Here is a 13,696-nt window from a genome sequence, read left to right on the forward strand (position 1 = left end):
CAAAGAGCCATGGATTTAGGTTTTAGCATGTTTCTTTATGGGAAACACACTTCCCTATTAGAGGGGGGGAAGAAAGGAGAAAAAAAGGCCCTTCGGAGTCAAAACCATCACCAGACGCCACTGCAGCGGTATTCTTTAACCCGTGCGTCAGCGCTGCACCCGTGGCCAAACCGCTTATTAAAACACAGAGAAGCCAAGTGCCATAAAGACAGAAGGCGAGCAGCTTGTTATTATTCTTTCTGAGAGGTGAACAGGCTGAGATCAATGGCTGCAGTGGTTTCCTCTCACCACAACTATGGCCCAGTAAAGCACAAAGGACCATGCGGCTCCGACCCATACAGTCACAGATATTAACTATTCCAGGAGCCTTTGAAAGCGGCTGCCAAGAATAATTTCCCACATGTAACATTTCCCACCAAAGCCACAGAGTCATACTGGCATATTCTGTGCCCCACCAGACCCCATGTGCCCTGACTAGGATGACAGAGTAGAATCAATGGAAAACCAGAGCCATTTCATTAATAAGGAGTCCATTTGAAGCTTGTGGAGTGTATTGTAGATAAATGATTTAGTTTTGTCGCTTTAATAGGGCTATATAGCATATCAGTTAAAATGCTGTATTGTGCAGCTGAGATGTAGCTAAAAATACCATCTAGCAAAGGAAGGTATAGGGTTGCTTTGGGGATAAATCTTGCACTTTCAAAACTAATGGAGTCAGTGGAGGCTTCTCTGTGATTATTGTTCAGCTGTTTTACAGCATGTTGAGGTTCTGGGTTAATGATGAAGCAGCAAGATCTTCCCCCGACTCCTGAATCTTACCCGCATCACCCTGAGATTTCTGAAAGTAGAGTAAATGAGCCTGGACCTCCTGTGCTGCACTGGACTCTGAACTCTGCACTGAGGTGAGGAAACCTGCTGTTGTCTTCACTCTAAACAGCAAGATGCACTTTGAAAGTGCATGGTGGAGAGGGATCCATACATGACCAGTATAAGAAACAAAAATCTGATGGTTGCATCATATATTTTCCTTGCTGCTACCAAAGATGTTTATTTGTATGCGAGATGTCTGAAGGCTGTCAGTCAGAATGACACCTGTAATAAAGCCTGTCTGAATGGAACGGCAATAACCAATGCATGGATATTGACGACAAAAATAACAGCTGTTACCCTGAGCAAGTGCAATCATATATTTTGAATATATGCGGGCTGGCAGGCCACTGCTCCCTGTGATAACTATACCTAATTCTAACCTATGTTTCTGTAAGTCCTGAAGATGGAGGAAATGTGGGACTGGGACATGTATAAAAAACATATAAAAGATACAATTACTCAAAGAATACTCCAATAAGAGAGGTCAATTTTACACACATGTAACAAAAATTGCACAAGTTGAGCCCTTAAAATATACACTTTACACATGCATACATGCCCCCATTTAAATATATAACAAAAACAAACAGGCACAGAGTGACTTCAGTTTAAGATACATAAAGGAAAGATGTACACAAGTGTTAATATAATCTTTATATTTATAAGATACTTATTTACAACAAGAGCATTACTGAATACAAAAAGGCACAAAACAAATGTTTATTTCGTCAAGGTCCAGGATATTATGAGCAGAATGTTTCCCCAACAAGAAGCAGCAGAGGTTTAAATCATCTGTGTAATAATGAGGAAGCTTTTTTTCCCCCACATTTTATCATGCGTTTATATGCAATAACCAATAAACCGCCAAAGTGGATTTAAATGTAACAGTGTAAAACAGTGCAAAACCAGTCATGGCTGCTATATACGTTGGGAGGGGGTTTGTGCAAGTAAAGCCACTAGTCCCAGTCTCTCAGAGCAAATGTCTTTGGGCATGTTAAATGGATGACGCAAAAAAGTAAAATAAAGAGTGTCATCAACTGCAAAGAAGCTGCAGTTCACTGGAGTTATAACTCAAAGAAGGTGCTGTCACATCTGTCCCGTCCAGAGCATCCTGCCCTCGGATCTTCAGATTAATAAATTTTATTTTCCAACTGTTATTTTCCATTGGGGAACGGATGAGGCCAAATATTTGCTCAAAGATGCCCAGACAGGCTGTATCTCTGTGGATGGTCCCGGCAACTGCCACCAGCACCAAGCCGTGAGGGGAGACAAGGGTCCTGAGGCCGTGGGGCTGCAGGTTGGGGCTGAGAAGGAGGCGTTCTTCCTTGGTCAATGCCAGAAGACGAAGGCTGACCAGCTCAGCACCCTGGAACTCTTCCATCTGTTCACAGCCAGCTCTGAGAAAGAGAGATGTAGTTTAAATGTAATTAAAATGAAAATGCAAAATTGCTTCAAATTAATACAGTAAATACAAATCCTTCAGTTTTATACTTTTTATTATTGCACTCTTAATTCTCTCATTACCTACTGTATTTGTTCCTGTCTGTTTTTTTACTTGTCTGCTTGAGCTGCTGACACTTTCCCCATTGAGAGATGAATTAAAGTGCTATCTTATCTTGAAAGACATGCTTAAAAATCAAACAAAAGCCTATGCAGAAAATCTTTAACCTCAGTCAGTACTCTCTGCATATTTTAGAATTCAGCAGAGATCAAACATGTTGCTCTCTACAATCCAGATCTTCAAACTGATTTGTTATGAACAAAAACTGAGCTTAACTCCAACTCAGAGTACAAAAACTGAAACAGTGAAAGGCAGATAACACCCAGCCCAATCAGCAGCAGCCTCATTTTGATAGTTAATTAGTACGTGTTATTCAAATCTTTATTCTAAGTCTTCTCCTTATTATTATTCTTACATGCTATACTCTAACTACTCATTCACGTATCAAAACATTCAGTTCATTTACTTCATTTTAGTGCTTAAAATTCATTCAAATTTTTGACAAATTTTGATTTAATAACAGGTAAGGATGGGAGCGGGAGAGGGTCTAAAAATCGTCATGACATGCAGTAAAGGGCCTCCTGATGCAGGATTAGAACCGGGCCCGACTGCAGCTAGGACTGTAGCCTCTGCATATGGGGCGCCTGCTCAACCCACTGCGCCACACGGCACCCCTATTGCTTCAGCTACTTCAGCACTGCTTCAGCAACAGTGTTCATGTTTCCATCTTACTGTTAATAATGTTCTTACTTAGCAAGGAGACGTAGCTTCCCATCTGGCCAGAAGTGTTGTGGTCCCCAGTCCTGAGGCTGTTGGCCCAGCGAAGGATTCTGACTGTTCAAGAGCTGGAAGAACCACTGGCAGAACTGCTGGCCAAGGGTCTGTGGGTCAAAGCCCACATTTAGGTCGGTGGCACTGGACGGTGTGGATCCTGTCTGTCCAGTGTCGTCCTTCACATCTTTAACGCCTTCATCAACTGCCACCTTAATGATATGAAAGGGTAATCAAACAGACGGCCAATTTGTACCCTAAGTACCTTTTAGTAGACATGTTTCAATAATGCCCCTATCCTAACATTACTTAAAATGTTACGTACCTGATTTAAGAAATCATGATTGCCATATCACTTCAACCAAGCCTTTAAGTTACCTCTCTTTCAACGAGTTTACTATGTGTGTTATGCTGTCCCTTCATCCAAGGCTAAAAGCCCCCACTTAACCGCCTATATTTTCTCTATCAACCACGTCTGCGTGATAGGCCTGTGTTACTTGACCTCCTGCTCCTGTACCTTCTTTGATGACCAAAGCTCCAGTGTTCTCTTCACAAGCTGGTGTTTCTCGCTGTTTGGGGGCATCACCACCCCCTCTTTGGCCAAATACTTGAAAATGAGATCACGTTGAACCTTCTTCCTTCTCAAGAGTTCCTCTGCATTTTTAGTAAATGAAAGGATTGTTTCCATGGCCTCTGTATAAACAGATGAAGATTAGACACAAAATGATTCAATGGCATCATTATTTGAAAATAATATCCTGTAGACTGAGGTGAAACAACACTAGAAATCTTGGTTTTGGTATCACCTCATGCCTAAATCGTTTTTGAGACTTGTGATGAAGGTTTAACGAACTTTCACTATAATCCTGAACACTGAGAGTTTTCAGTTGTAGAGCAAGCAGCAGATCTGTTGGACAGAGCAGGCGCTTCATTTTAATCCAGGGGAGTCATGCAAAAAAGGGGCTGCCGCTTCACCCGGCTGGTTCTTTGCTAAGGTGCTGGAGGCATCAAAAGTGTCCAAACTGAAGAAAGAGATCTCCGCACACTTAGATCTATGCCATCTCACTTTATTAAAAGCTAAGCTTTCGGTCTCAGACGACCTTCATCAGAGCATCAATCCAGGGGAGTCAGTAAAAATAATAGGCTATACAACATTAATGCACGGTTATTTGCAGCAGTCAAAGATATTGAAACTGATCACACAGAAGTTGATACGTAAATCTATGATTGTTACCTGAGATTCTGACTCAGTATTCTTGATTTTTTGTGATTTTTAGTTGGAAAAAGCATAAAGATTAAAGTTGAGAGTACATTTTCCAATATCTAAACTGCATCAATGACTCTGAATACAAACTTGCAGTAAATCTATGTGCTAAAACAGATTCAGGTGATCTGCTGCCTATATATATTTAAAACATCACCTTGAAAGGTAGTCCAGTTTTTAAAAGTATCTTCAACAGTACAAAAGTCATCTCCCTCACTCAGAAACATCACATCATCTCCATCATACACATCTACATCTATGATTCGACACATATGATAGAGCTGTTCATCTCTGTGACCAATTAGAACATGAGAAATGATTATTAATACATCAGTCTGTGTCTAAAGCTTGACAGATTTTTTTCTTATTTACAGTGATAAATGCATATTAACTGTTTCTGTGCAGAGGAATTGAACGACAATTTAAGAACATTTCTTTACTGACACTTCTTTTATTATCTAGTCAATGCGGTGACAGACGGTTTCCCGAAAGCTTCATCCTCAACTGAAATTAAAATCTTAGATCTCAGTGACTATGTACTGAGGGTCAGTCAGTACTTATAGATTCATTCAGTGAATACGCCCCGATCTTCACTTGAACAGTATGAATGAGAAAATGACGCAGCAGTAGGGGAGGAGGTTGTAGATCAACTCAGTGGCTGTTGAAGCTAACCTGCTGACTGACAGGTTAGCTTCACACTGCTGGTTACTGCTGGTTACTGCGGCAACTGGCCCAGAGCTGAAGAGACCTCGGACTCCTCTTACGGATTAAAAACAGACTGTCCCTTTCCCCAGGAGTTAGAAACTCTGAGTTTTCACCAAGCCTGTTTCTTGGAACAGACCCGAGCTTTTTGCGCTCCGGTAAAGAATAAAAACATACCTTTAATATTTTCCACAGCTATCATCTTATTGGTGACTGTGTCACTCAGCGACAGCAGGTCTTCTTTTGACATGAAGCCCATTATCGTGGTGAATCCAGCGCGCTCTGTTTCTGACAGCACTGACATGTTTGGCACCACAACACAGGATTTCAAGCTCCCTTCCTCGTCCATTCGTGTCCTTGCTAGAAAGTTGTTCGTACAGGAACAAATGACACTCAAAAAAGGTTCCGCATGAAGCCGCGGTTGCTACAACACTGCGGTGCATGAGCAAAGGAGGACCTTTATTTGTTGCCTTTAAAGCTGTAGGAAATATCGATTTCGTAACTGTTGAAACATCTCATTCAAGTTTGTAAACGTTGCAAATAAAATTAAATCATCATAGACTTTTGGACAAAAGTCGCCCTTGCATAAACACATGGCAATCGCCACAATGAAAGACACGTGCCTTAGTTTAACAACATACCAACACGATTAGGGCTAAACTATCTACGCATGTGGCAGAGGTCCAGGCCCGTCTGGGAACTGGGTCTGGGGCAGAGGCTCTGCAGCGGATCCAATTCGTGAAGACAAGGAGAGTTAGTGTGCGACATCCCCTGTTTTTTGATTTCAGGCAAATGCTCTACAGTTAAACAATGCTTTTATTAGAGTTTACAGGTGTGGGAATCTGCCAACAAGCCAAACATACGATGGGCGTTATGATTCATAGTCCACAGAGCTAGAGTATTACGTTTACGAGGAGCACCTGAACGCATCAAGACAATATAGCTAGCTCAAGCAGCAACAGCAGCGACCATGTAGCAGCTTTTAGGGGTTAGCCTGCGCAGTGGTGATGTACTGTCAGAGCCGCTGAATAATATACCGTACCACCAACACAAGTGACCTTTTAGCAGACAGCAGAATCATTTATTGATTAGTATGTTCTAATTAACAGGACTAAGAGGATTAGCTGTGCTACTTAATACGATCCTACTGTTTCAAGCAGGTGAGTCAACCGCTTAAAGATATTGTAGCGTTAATGTTGTTGTTGTGATGTGCAAATGCAACGTTATTCACATTAGCAAACACTGCTCTACCATTTAGTGTCGGTAGCGCACGGTTAAAACGATATAGGGACGTATTAAAGTCCACGAGTCGTGTAATAATTTAATCATTGTTGATAGTTTGTTGGTTTTATTGTCAAATGCGGCTCCGTTGGGAACTAAATGTTAATCATGGGGAATTTAATACAGCTGCTCTGTTATTGAGCGTTTATAACTTCCTGTAAATTATACTAAAGACTTATTTTAAAACAATATACGCTATTCCATAAATCGGGGTTACTAACACGAAGTTTTTCCCATCTTATTTTAAAAAGTAGCGAGATTTAAAATGTAAAAATCTGAACAAATGAATCATTGTTGACATCATTCTATAACCAACCATAGCCTTAGGTGAATGTGGTAATGTGTGTACGGTATATGTATGGGAGCTAAACTTGTTTAGCTGTGTCTGTATTATTTAACCATATATAACTTCAGCAAAAGAAGGGAAAAAAGTTATTCGTTCAAAGCCAGGAACAAGGAAAAGAAATCCTTTGCCCTTGACCCACTTTTGCATACTGATCTTATTATAAGGAAATGAATCATCCAGCATTTGATAAGGCTATACAAATATTGGCTGGCTTTTTGCATAAAGTTGTGTCAGAGTGACAGACCGTTTTATTGGCCAATGCATCAAGAAGATCACATGATAACATGAAACACACAGTAGGTGGCTTTCAATACAAGGAAACGTTGAGAAATGAGCAAAGAGGAAATGACCCCATCCATTTACTCAGTCAGGCAGAACAAATAGATTATAAGATCCTTACATCCAATTTTACAGATGGTAGAAATTGACTTCAAGAGTGGTATGAAGCCATGGATTAGGCAGCAGAACATCACACTAAACAAATATTGAAAAATCCATTATATAAATACAGAAAGCTGAGGACAAAACATGACTCTTCCCTCCTATTGTGTGAAAGCATTTTTCATACAGTTTGTGTGAAGATACCAGAGATGTTGGCATGTTTAAGATAAATCTCAGATTTTCAGCCTCAGCTATTTGAACCACCAAATCTCCCTTCGAAGAGAAGATCTAATCAACCAAAAGATATCTGCTACTCTGCTACCAACTCCCATTGTTACACTAACTGGCAGTAAAATCTGAAACTACATGTTGCTGGAACCACTCCACACCAGCAGCACCTTACTATTGATCTTTATTTCCCAACCTTTCTGATGGTGTTGCCAATACCACAAAAAAGCTAACAGTGACGCATGGAGGACAGCTGTTGGTTGTTTTTACATAAATTAGTCTAATCTAAAAAAAAGTAAAAACAAGAACAACCACATGGAGTTCAGCCAATTTCCTCCAGACAACTAACGCTTAGAACTCTTGGCTCTCTTGTCTTACCATTTCTGCCAGAGATGGGGGAGTTTGAGAGCAATGCTCTGGGTCGGGTGACGGTGTACTCCATCCAGGGATGCCCACACTGTGTGCAGGCTAAGGCCACCCTTGGGCGTTTGGAGATACCAGTGTGTGATGTGGATGTGGGTAAGCATCCAGAGCTGAGAGCCAGGGTGAAGGAGCTGACGGGACGAAGCTCAGTCCCTCAGATCTTCTTTAACAACATTCATGTTGGGGGCAATGATGACCTGCAGAAACTGGTAAGGAGGAAATCTGCAATTTCAAAGTCTATCTACCATTATTCAAAAGTTTATTTAAACTTGTGTCTATGTGTTGATCTGTTTTACTTCGTCAGGCTCCCGAGGAGCTTCAAAGGCTGGTGAATCTGGTCAAGGAGCAGCCCCTTCCAGCAGATGCTCCACCGCTACCGGAGGAGAACCAGTCAGAGGACACGGCTGGGGACACCGATGGAGGTGAGGGATTCATTATGCAGATTAGGTGCTGCATCCACATGTTACAGCAGACAGTTAGTTATGTTACTGGTGAGGGATTTGCTATAGAGAAAGACTTGATCCTACTTTTCAAAATGTCAATAATGTACAGTAAATAAGTTTCAGAGTGGTTTTGTGTGCTATGGAACTGGTGTAGCCCATAGTTAAAAAGTAAAATGCGCTGCTCTTTTGGCATTAAACAATAAGAGTGAACCAGAGTTAGGAGAACTGGTTTTACCCAGTCATTTCTGTAAGAGCTATGAGTGCTTGTGAAATAGTGTTGGCAAATGTGTACATGTTTAGGTAATAGCAGGGTGTGTGTGTGCGTGCGTTGTGTGTCTATCTCATCTATTGCTAAAGCCACAGAGAGTTGATATGGGGAACTTGATACTCTGGAGAGGCCAGTGGCTCCAGGCTGCCTAACTCTACCTCATTAGATATGATTATTAAGCTCCCAACCATGCGTCACTGTTAGCTTTTTTGTGGTATTGGCAACACCATCAGAAAGGTTGGGAAATAAAGATCAAATAGTAAGGTGCTGCAGGTGTGGAGTGGTTCCACCAACATATAGTTTCAGATTCTACTGCCACAGTTAGTGTAACAATGAGAGTTGGAAGCAGAGTAGCAGATATCTTTTGGTATTGAGGCGTGGTGCCTATAAATACTGAATGTATCCTGTCACAACAAGCTCCTAAAGTTTTCAGGCCATGCAGTCTAATCGAAGCGAGCTTCAGTTGATGCAGATTGATTGATTTTACATGGTAATGAAGTCTGTTTCATATACAACTAGTAACTAACAAGTATTGCAATTTATTTGTCAGATTTTGCAAGTTTAGATTGAATTCTGGTTTTTGCTGTTTATTTTGACTGAAGAAAATCTCAAAAAATGATGATGATGATGATGATGATGATGATGATGGGATGGGATTTTTGTTGTAGAAAAGATGTTCCTAGTCTGGAGAACATGGAGATTTGTAACATGATTTGTCCTATGGTGTAAAATGCACAACAATGTGACACATTTTACATTTTATCCACAAAGATTGCAGCTTCTGTGACCTACATGTCATCAAATGGGGGAACTATGTACTGAAAAATTATGTTTCTCTCAAAAGGCACAACTTGTTTTCATTTATCCTGAAAGACAGGTGTAAATCAGGCAGCTATTGCCTGATCCTTTCTCACTCACCCGATACACTGGACAATATAGTATCAATATAGCATCATTCATGTGGCTATGAACATGTGTATTTCTGTCTGTAAATGTGCAGTTTTGGCATATTCCTTCCCTCATAAGAGTTTCAGTGTGAGAGAGATGAGTGGGCCGGCCTGGTAGAGGACCTCAAACATGGCAGTGTGATTGGCTGTCAAAGGAGGGGGCTGACTTTATACCAAAAGACCTTCTCAGCCAATCAGCTGGTTGACTGGCTGCAGAAAGAGAAGGGCATGGGTAAGTAAGGCTGCAGTAAATCAGGCTCTCTCTCTGTTGTGGTAGTTTTTTGTCCTTATCATTTGAACAAACTGGAAACTTATCGAAAGATCTCAGAATGTCCCGATTTATTCAAAGCAGAGTGTGATCTGTACAGCACTGACTGTGGCCATGTGTGTGTGCTAGCCAGGGCCGAGGCCTGTAACACTGGCCAGGTATTGTTGCAGAAGAAGTACATGGTGAGTGTGCGTGGCAATGGGCAGCAGGATGGCAGTTTTGGAGAAGGGAAAGACGCCATGGAGACACTGTACAGGCTGCTGGAGGATGACCCTCACTCAGCCCTCAACGCAGGACAGACTGCAACTTGCACACCCATCCAGGGTAGGTCTGGACTGGACCAGGCTTTGAGCACACAACTCAGTAGCTTCCTGCTCTTTAACACCTGTCCATGTTCTTGGCTGCTGGCTTTTGGGTTTGCTTGGGTTTGTGTATTATGGCAGAGAAATTTATGGTGGCTGGTGGTGGTGGTGATGGTGATGGTGGTTTTAGTGCTAGTAGTATTTTCAACTCAAAAACTTGTAGTCCCTTTGGTACCCTTTTGCAAGCGGCATTTTCAAAAGTTTGTTTCCCACTATCTCAATGTTGTTCCCCTATGTTTATTTATTTTTTTTATAATTGTCAAATGAATTTGTTTACATAATAAGGTTATATAAGTTATATAAGAGTTATCTTAAGTTTAGAATTATGATATATCTAGCTTTTAATTTGTTCTCAAAGTCTTTCCTTCTGCAGTGGTGGTGGTGGGTGCTGAGGAACATTGCCTGGCTTTGTATTGTTGTATTAACTGACCTTGCTCCTCTCCAGAGGCTAATTAACAAGCTCTTCTCTTTAAAATCACTGCTTTTTCTAAGTTTGTTAGTGTTGTCGTGATGCTTGGCTGTATTGCACTTGAATTTAAGCTCATTTCTTTCTCACAGGTAAAGTTTACTAATAATGATGATATTGATTGTGATATTTCAAGGTTAGCTTGAGCCTTGTTGCAGTTTCCATTAAAATCATGGTTTTGGTTTGTTACAGCATCATAAGCCATCGAGCATATGAAACATTAACCATCTTTGTCCCTCTCTCTCTTCCTCTCTCAGCGGCTGAGCTCTCTTTGCTTTTACGAGAGATGATTCTAAAATTGTTCTCTGAGCATCTCTCTGCTGATGGCAAGGTAATGTCCTCATTACTCACTGTGTTTTTCATCTGTACACAAGTTCGTTTTGTAGCATGTACTGATGCACAGGACAGGTAATTTGTTCCAGTGAAGTTTCATGTGCACCAACAAAATGACTGCATACACAGATTTTTTTTAGTATGTTTTCACATTGTTTGCATTTATGACCTTGAGATTGACATGGCTTTACATTGTACATCTAAAACAATGGCACAGGTGTTTATGTGGTTAGGGTTATTTTACTCCTGTATATTTGGAAAACAAATGGGTGTGAATAATATGTTCTCCTCACTCCCACAGTCTGTGGACTACAAAGGCATGTCATCGAACCCTGCGTTTGAGCGTTACTGTGACTTAGCCATCCAGCTGCAGAGGGTGGAGCTGCTTTCTCTGAGCCGGGAAGAGAAGCTGGCCTTCTTCATCAACATCTACAACGCCTTGGTCATCCATGGGTACTTGCGTCTCGGGCCCCCCACCAACATGTGGTCAAGATACAGAGTAGGGTCACACAGCTCCACTCATCCCTCATACATGTGCAAATGTAAAAGAAAACCAAGAAAAACAATTAGCCTTATCATTGATATAGTTGACTTACACTAATTACAGCATATATTACTCTATATATTCAAAAAATGTTTACCTCTTGTGAGCAAGAGTGTTACCATGTCAAGATATTCTTCAAAATAATTGATTCAACTTACAGGAAATTATTCCATCACATCAAAACCTTTTGTTTTTTTTAGTTCTTCAACTACGTGAGCTACCTGATTGGAGGAGAAGTGTTCACATTACAGGACATAGAGAACGGCATTCTAAGAGGGAACAGAAAAGGCATCGCTCAGCTTCGAAAGCCCTTCTCCAAAACAGACCCACGGCTCAGAGTATTCAGACTTTCTGTCGAATTACACCTCAACATTTCATTCAATGTCATTAAGAGTAACTTAATGTCACTTCTCTTCTTGTCCACCAGGTGGCTCTCCCAGATGCTGAGCCCCTCATTCACTTCGCATTGAACTGTGGTGCAAAAGGCTGCCCACCCATTAAAACATACAGCCCACAAGTGAGTTGATTTCTGTTTTGTATTTTATTTCTGTTTTGTATTAAAAAAATATAAGGGTTTATTTATAAAATAAATAAATAATCTTAAGTAATGGTAATATAGACTGGGCACTGGGCAGTGGCACTGGGCAGTGGTTTGTACTCATTGTAACTGTTAATTCTAAGAGAGTAAATGGTCTGAAATTGAGTGTGATCTATTCAACCCTATCAGGACATTGACAGCCAGCTCCGCACCGCAGCTGAAGCCTTTCTGGAGAATGACGATGGCTGTATGGTGGATTCTGGAAAAAAAGAAGTGCGACTGAGTCAGATATTTAAATGGTACAAAGCTGATTTTGGAGGCACAGACGAGAAGGTATGTGCAATGATGTCTATTTTTTCCTCTAGTGGTTGTATACTATAGCATGTTTACTGAGCAACTGTCAACACAACTGTTGGTGTTGTGGAAATCACAAAGGCCTGCTTTTGGGTTTTAAACAACTATAACATTTGCAAACGGTCTCATTACTTTTACAGAGATCAATGGTCCCCTCAAAATGAGAGCCTTGAAATGAGAACAATCAGTTCAGTCTCTTATAGAGAACAAAGATGTGGGAGTGTCCTCCCCACACTGGCAGCTGGTGCCCTCAGGATGCACAAGCGGGTTGCTCCAAGTTCTCAGGAGTCCAAACCCAACATGTGGGGAAAGATGGCAGATGAAGAAAGATGGCTACTTATTTTCCACGGTCAAAGGCCGTTCAGCTTTAACTGGAATATTTTGTAAACTAAAAACAGTTCCAAATGAGGTCAAATGAAAACATGATGGATTAAGAAGACAGGTTAAAAAAGCAGTCACACTAAAAATGTTCAAACAAACCTCACTCTTGTCTCTCTTCTCTTGAAGCTGCTGAATTGGGTGATGGAGCACATGAGTGAGTCGCCGAAGAAGACCAGCCTGCAGGGCGTCGTCTCTGCTGGGAAGACCAAAGTCATCTTCCTCCCTTACGACTGGACCTCCAACAGCAGTCACTGAGCATGACCACACAACCGCATACAGGCCCAGCTACACACTATGTCTCTTTGCGTCTTTCCACTTTCTCCTAAGCTGAATCTATTTACAAACCAGAACGGTGATGGCATGTTCGCCATATACAGTCCACTGATCCCCAACCTCATGCAAATGTTTTTTATGCAAAACAGGTGATGAAAGGGACGTATTTGTTGCACTGTACCCTTAAGTTTATCTTATAGGCTTATTCTACTCATAAGGTCTTATCATAAGCATAAGCCATACCCCGTATATATATGTATGTCATATATACTATATATACACACACAAGTTTTTCATTCAAGACTTATTAGCTTCACATAATGACTACAGAGAGCCTATTTTAGAAAACAAGTTGCACAAAGATGTTTTGTACTGCTGCAGCATATTTAATGAGATAAAATGCACATCAAGTTATTGACTTTGCTTATCCATGTTTACAATGTAAAATGCCAAATCCTTACACAGCATATCTATCACAAATTATTTTAGATTAAATTATCATAGAAAATGCTAAACCACCAACATCAATATGATATCCACGTTTTCCCAGTCTTTGAACAACATGGCAGTAACTCAGGACTCAGATGATCGTGATCTTCTAACTTCAGCTCAACAGTTTATTTGGGCTACTGCAGCAGAGCACTCGATAACTTTGCTGAACCAAACACACTGCCTTGACAAGCCATATCAAAACATTACAAACCCACAGCACCGTTGGAGTAGCAGTGGCTCTGAGGGAGGCTCTATCATCT

General features: G+C 41.0%; 2 protein-coding genes across 2 annotated transcripts; one reads left to right on the forward strand and one right to left on the reverse strand.

Moving 5' to 3' along the window:
- Positions 1 to 1,663: 1,663 nt before the first annotated feature.
- Positions 1,664 to 5,557, reverse strand: c21h3orf38 (chromosome 21 C3orf38 homolog). Its single transcript, XM_085765674.1, has 4 exons — positions 5,286 to 5,557; positions 3,660 to 3,835; positions 3,122 to 3,354; positions 1,664 to 2,267 (listed from the first exon to the last, which is right to left on the reverse strand). The coding sequence occupies exons 1-4, from the start codon at positions 5,455 to 5,457 to the stop codon at positions 1,904 to 1,906; spliced, it is 945 nt and encodes a 314-aa protein (XP_085621800.1). The 5' UTR covers positions 5,458 to 5,557; the 3' UTR covers positions 1,664 to 1,903.
- Positions 5,558 to 6,062: 505 nt separating this feature from the next.
- LOC146964858 (uncharacterized) lies at positions 6,063 to 13,180 on the forward strand. Its single transcript, XM_085764157.1, has 11 exons — positions 6,063 to 6,268; positions 7,735 to 7,976; positions 8,072 to 8,189; positions 9,505 to 9,657; positions 9,823 to 10,017; positions 10,779 to 10,852; positions 11,156 to 11,353; positions 11,599 to 11,736; positions 11,826 to 11,915; positions 12,126 to 12,269; positions 12,798 to 13,180. The coding sequence occupies exons 2-11, from the start codon at positions 7,737 to 7,739 to the stop codon at positions 12,924 to 12,926; spliced, it is 1,479 nt and encodes a 492-aa protein (XP_085620283.1). The 5' UTR covers positions 6,063 to 6,268; positions 7,735 to 7,736; the 3' UTR covers positions 12,927 to 13,180.
- Positions 13,181 to 13,696: the final 516 nt, after the last annotated feature.

The sequence above is a fragment of the Trachurus japonicus genome, chromosome 21 (genome assembly GCF_045865225.1).
Source record: "Trachurus japonicus isolate A0001 chromosome 21, Traja_1.0".
Taxonomy (NCBI): domain Eukaryota; kingdom Metazoa; phylum Chordata; class Actinopteri; order Carangiformes; family Carangidae; genus Trachurus; species Trachurus japonicus.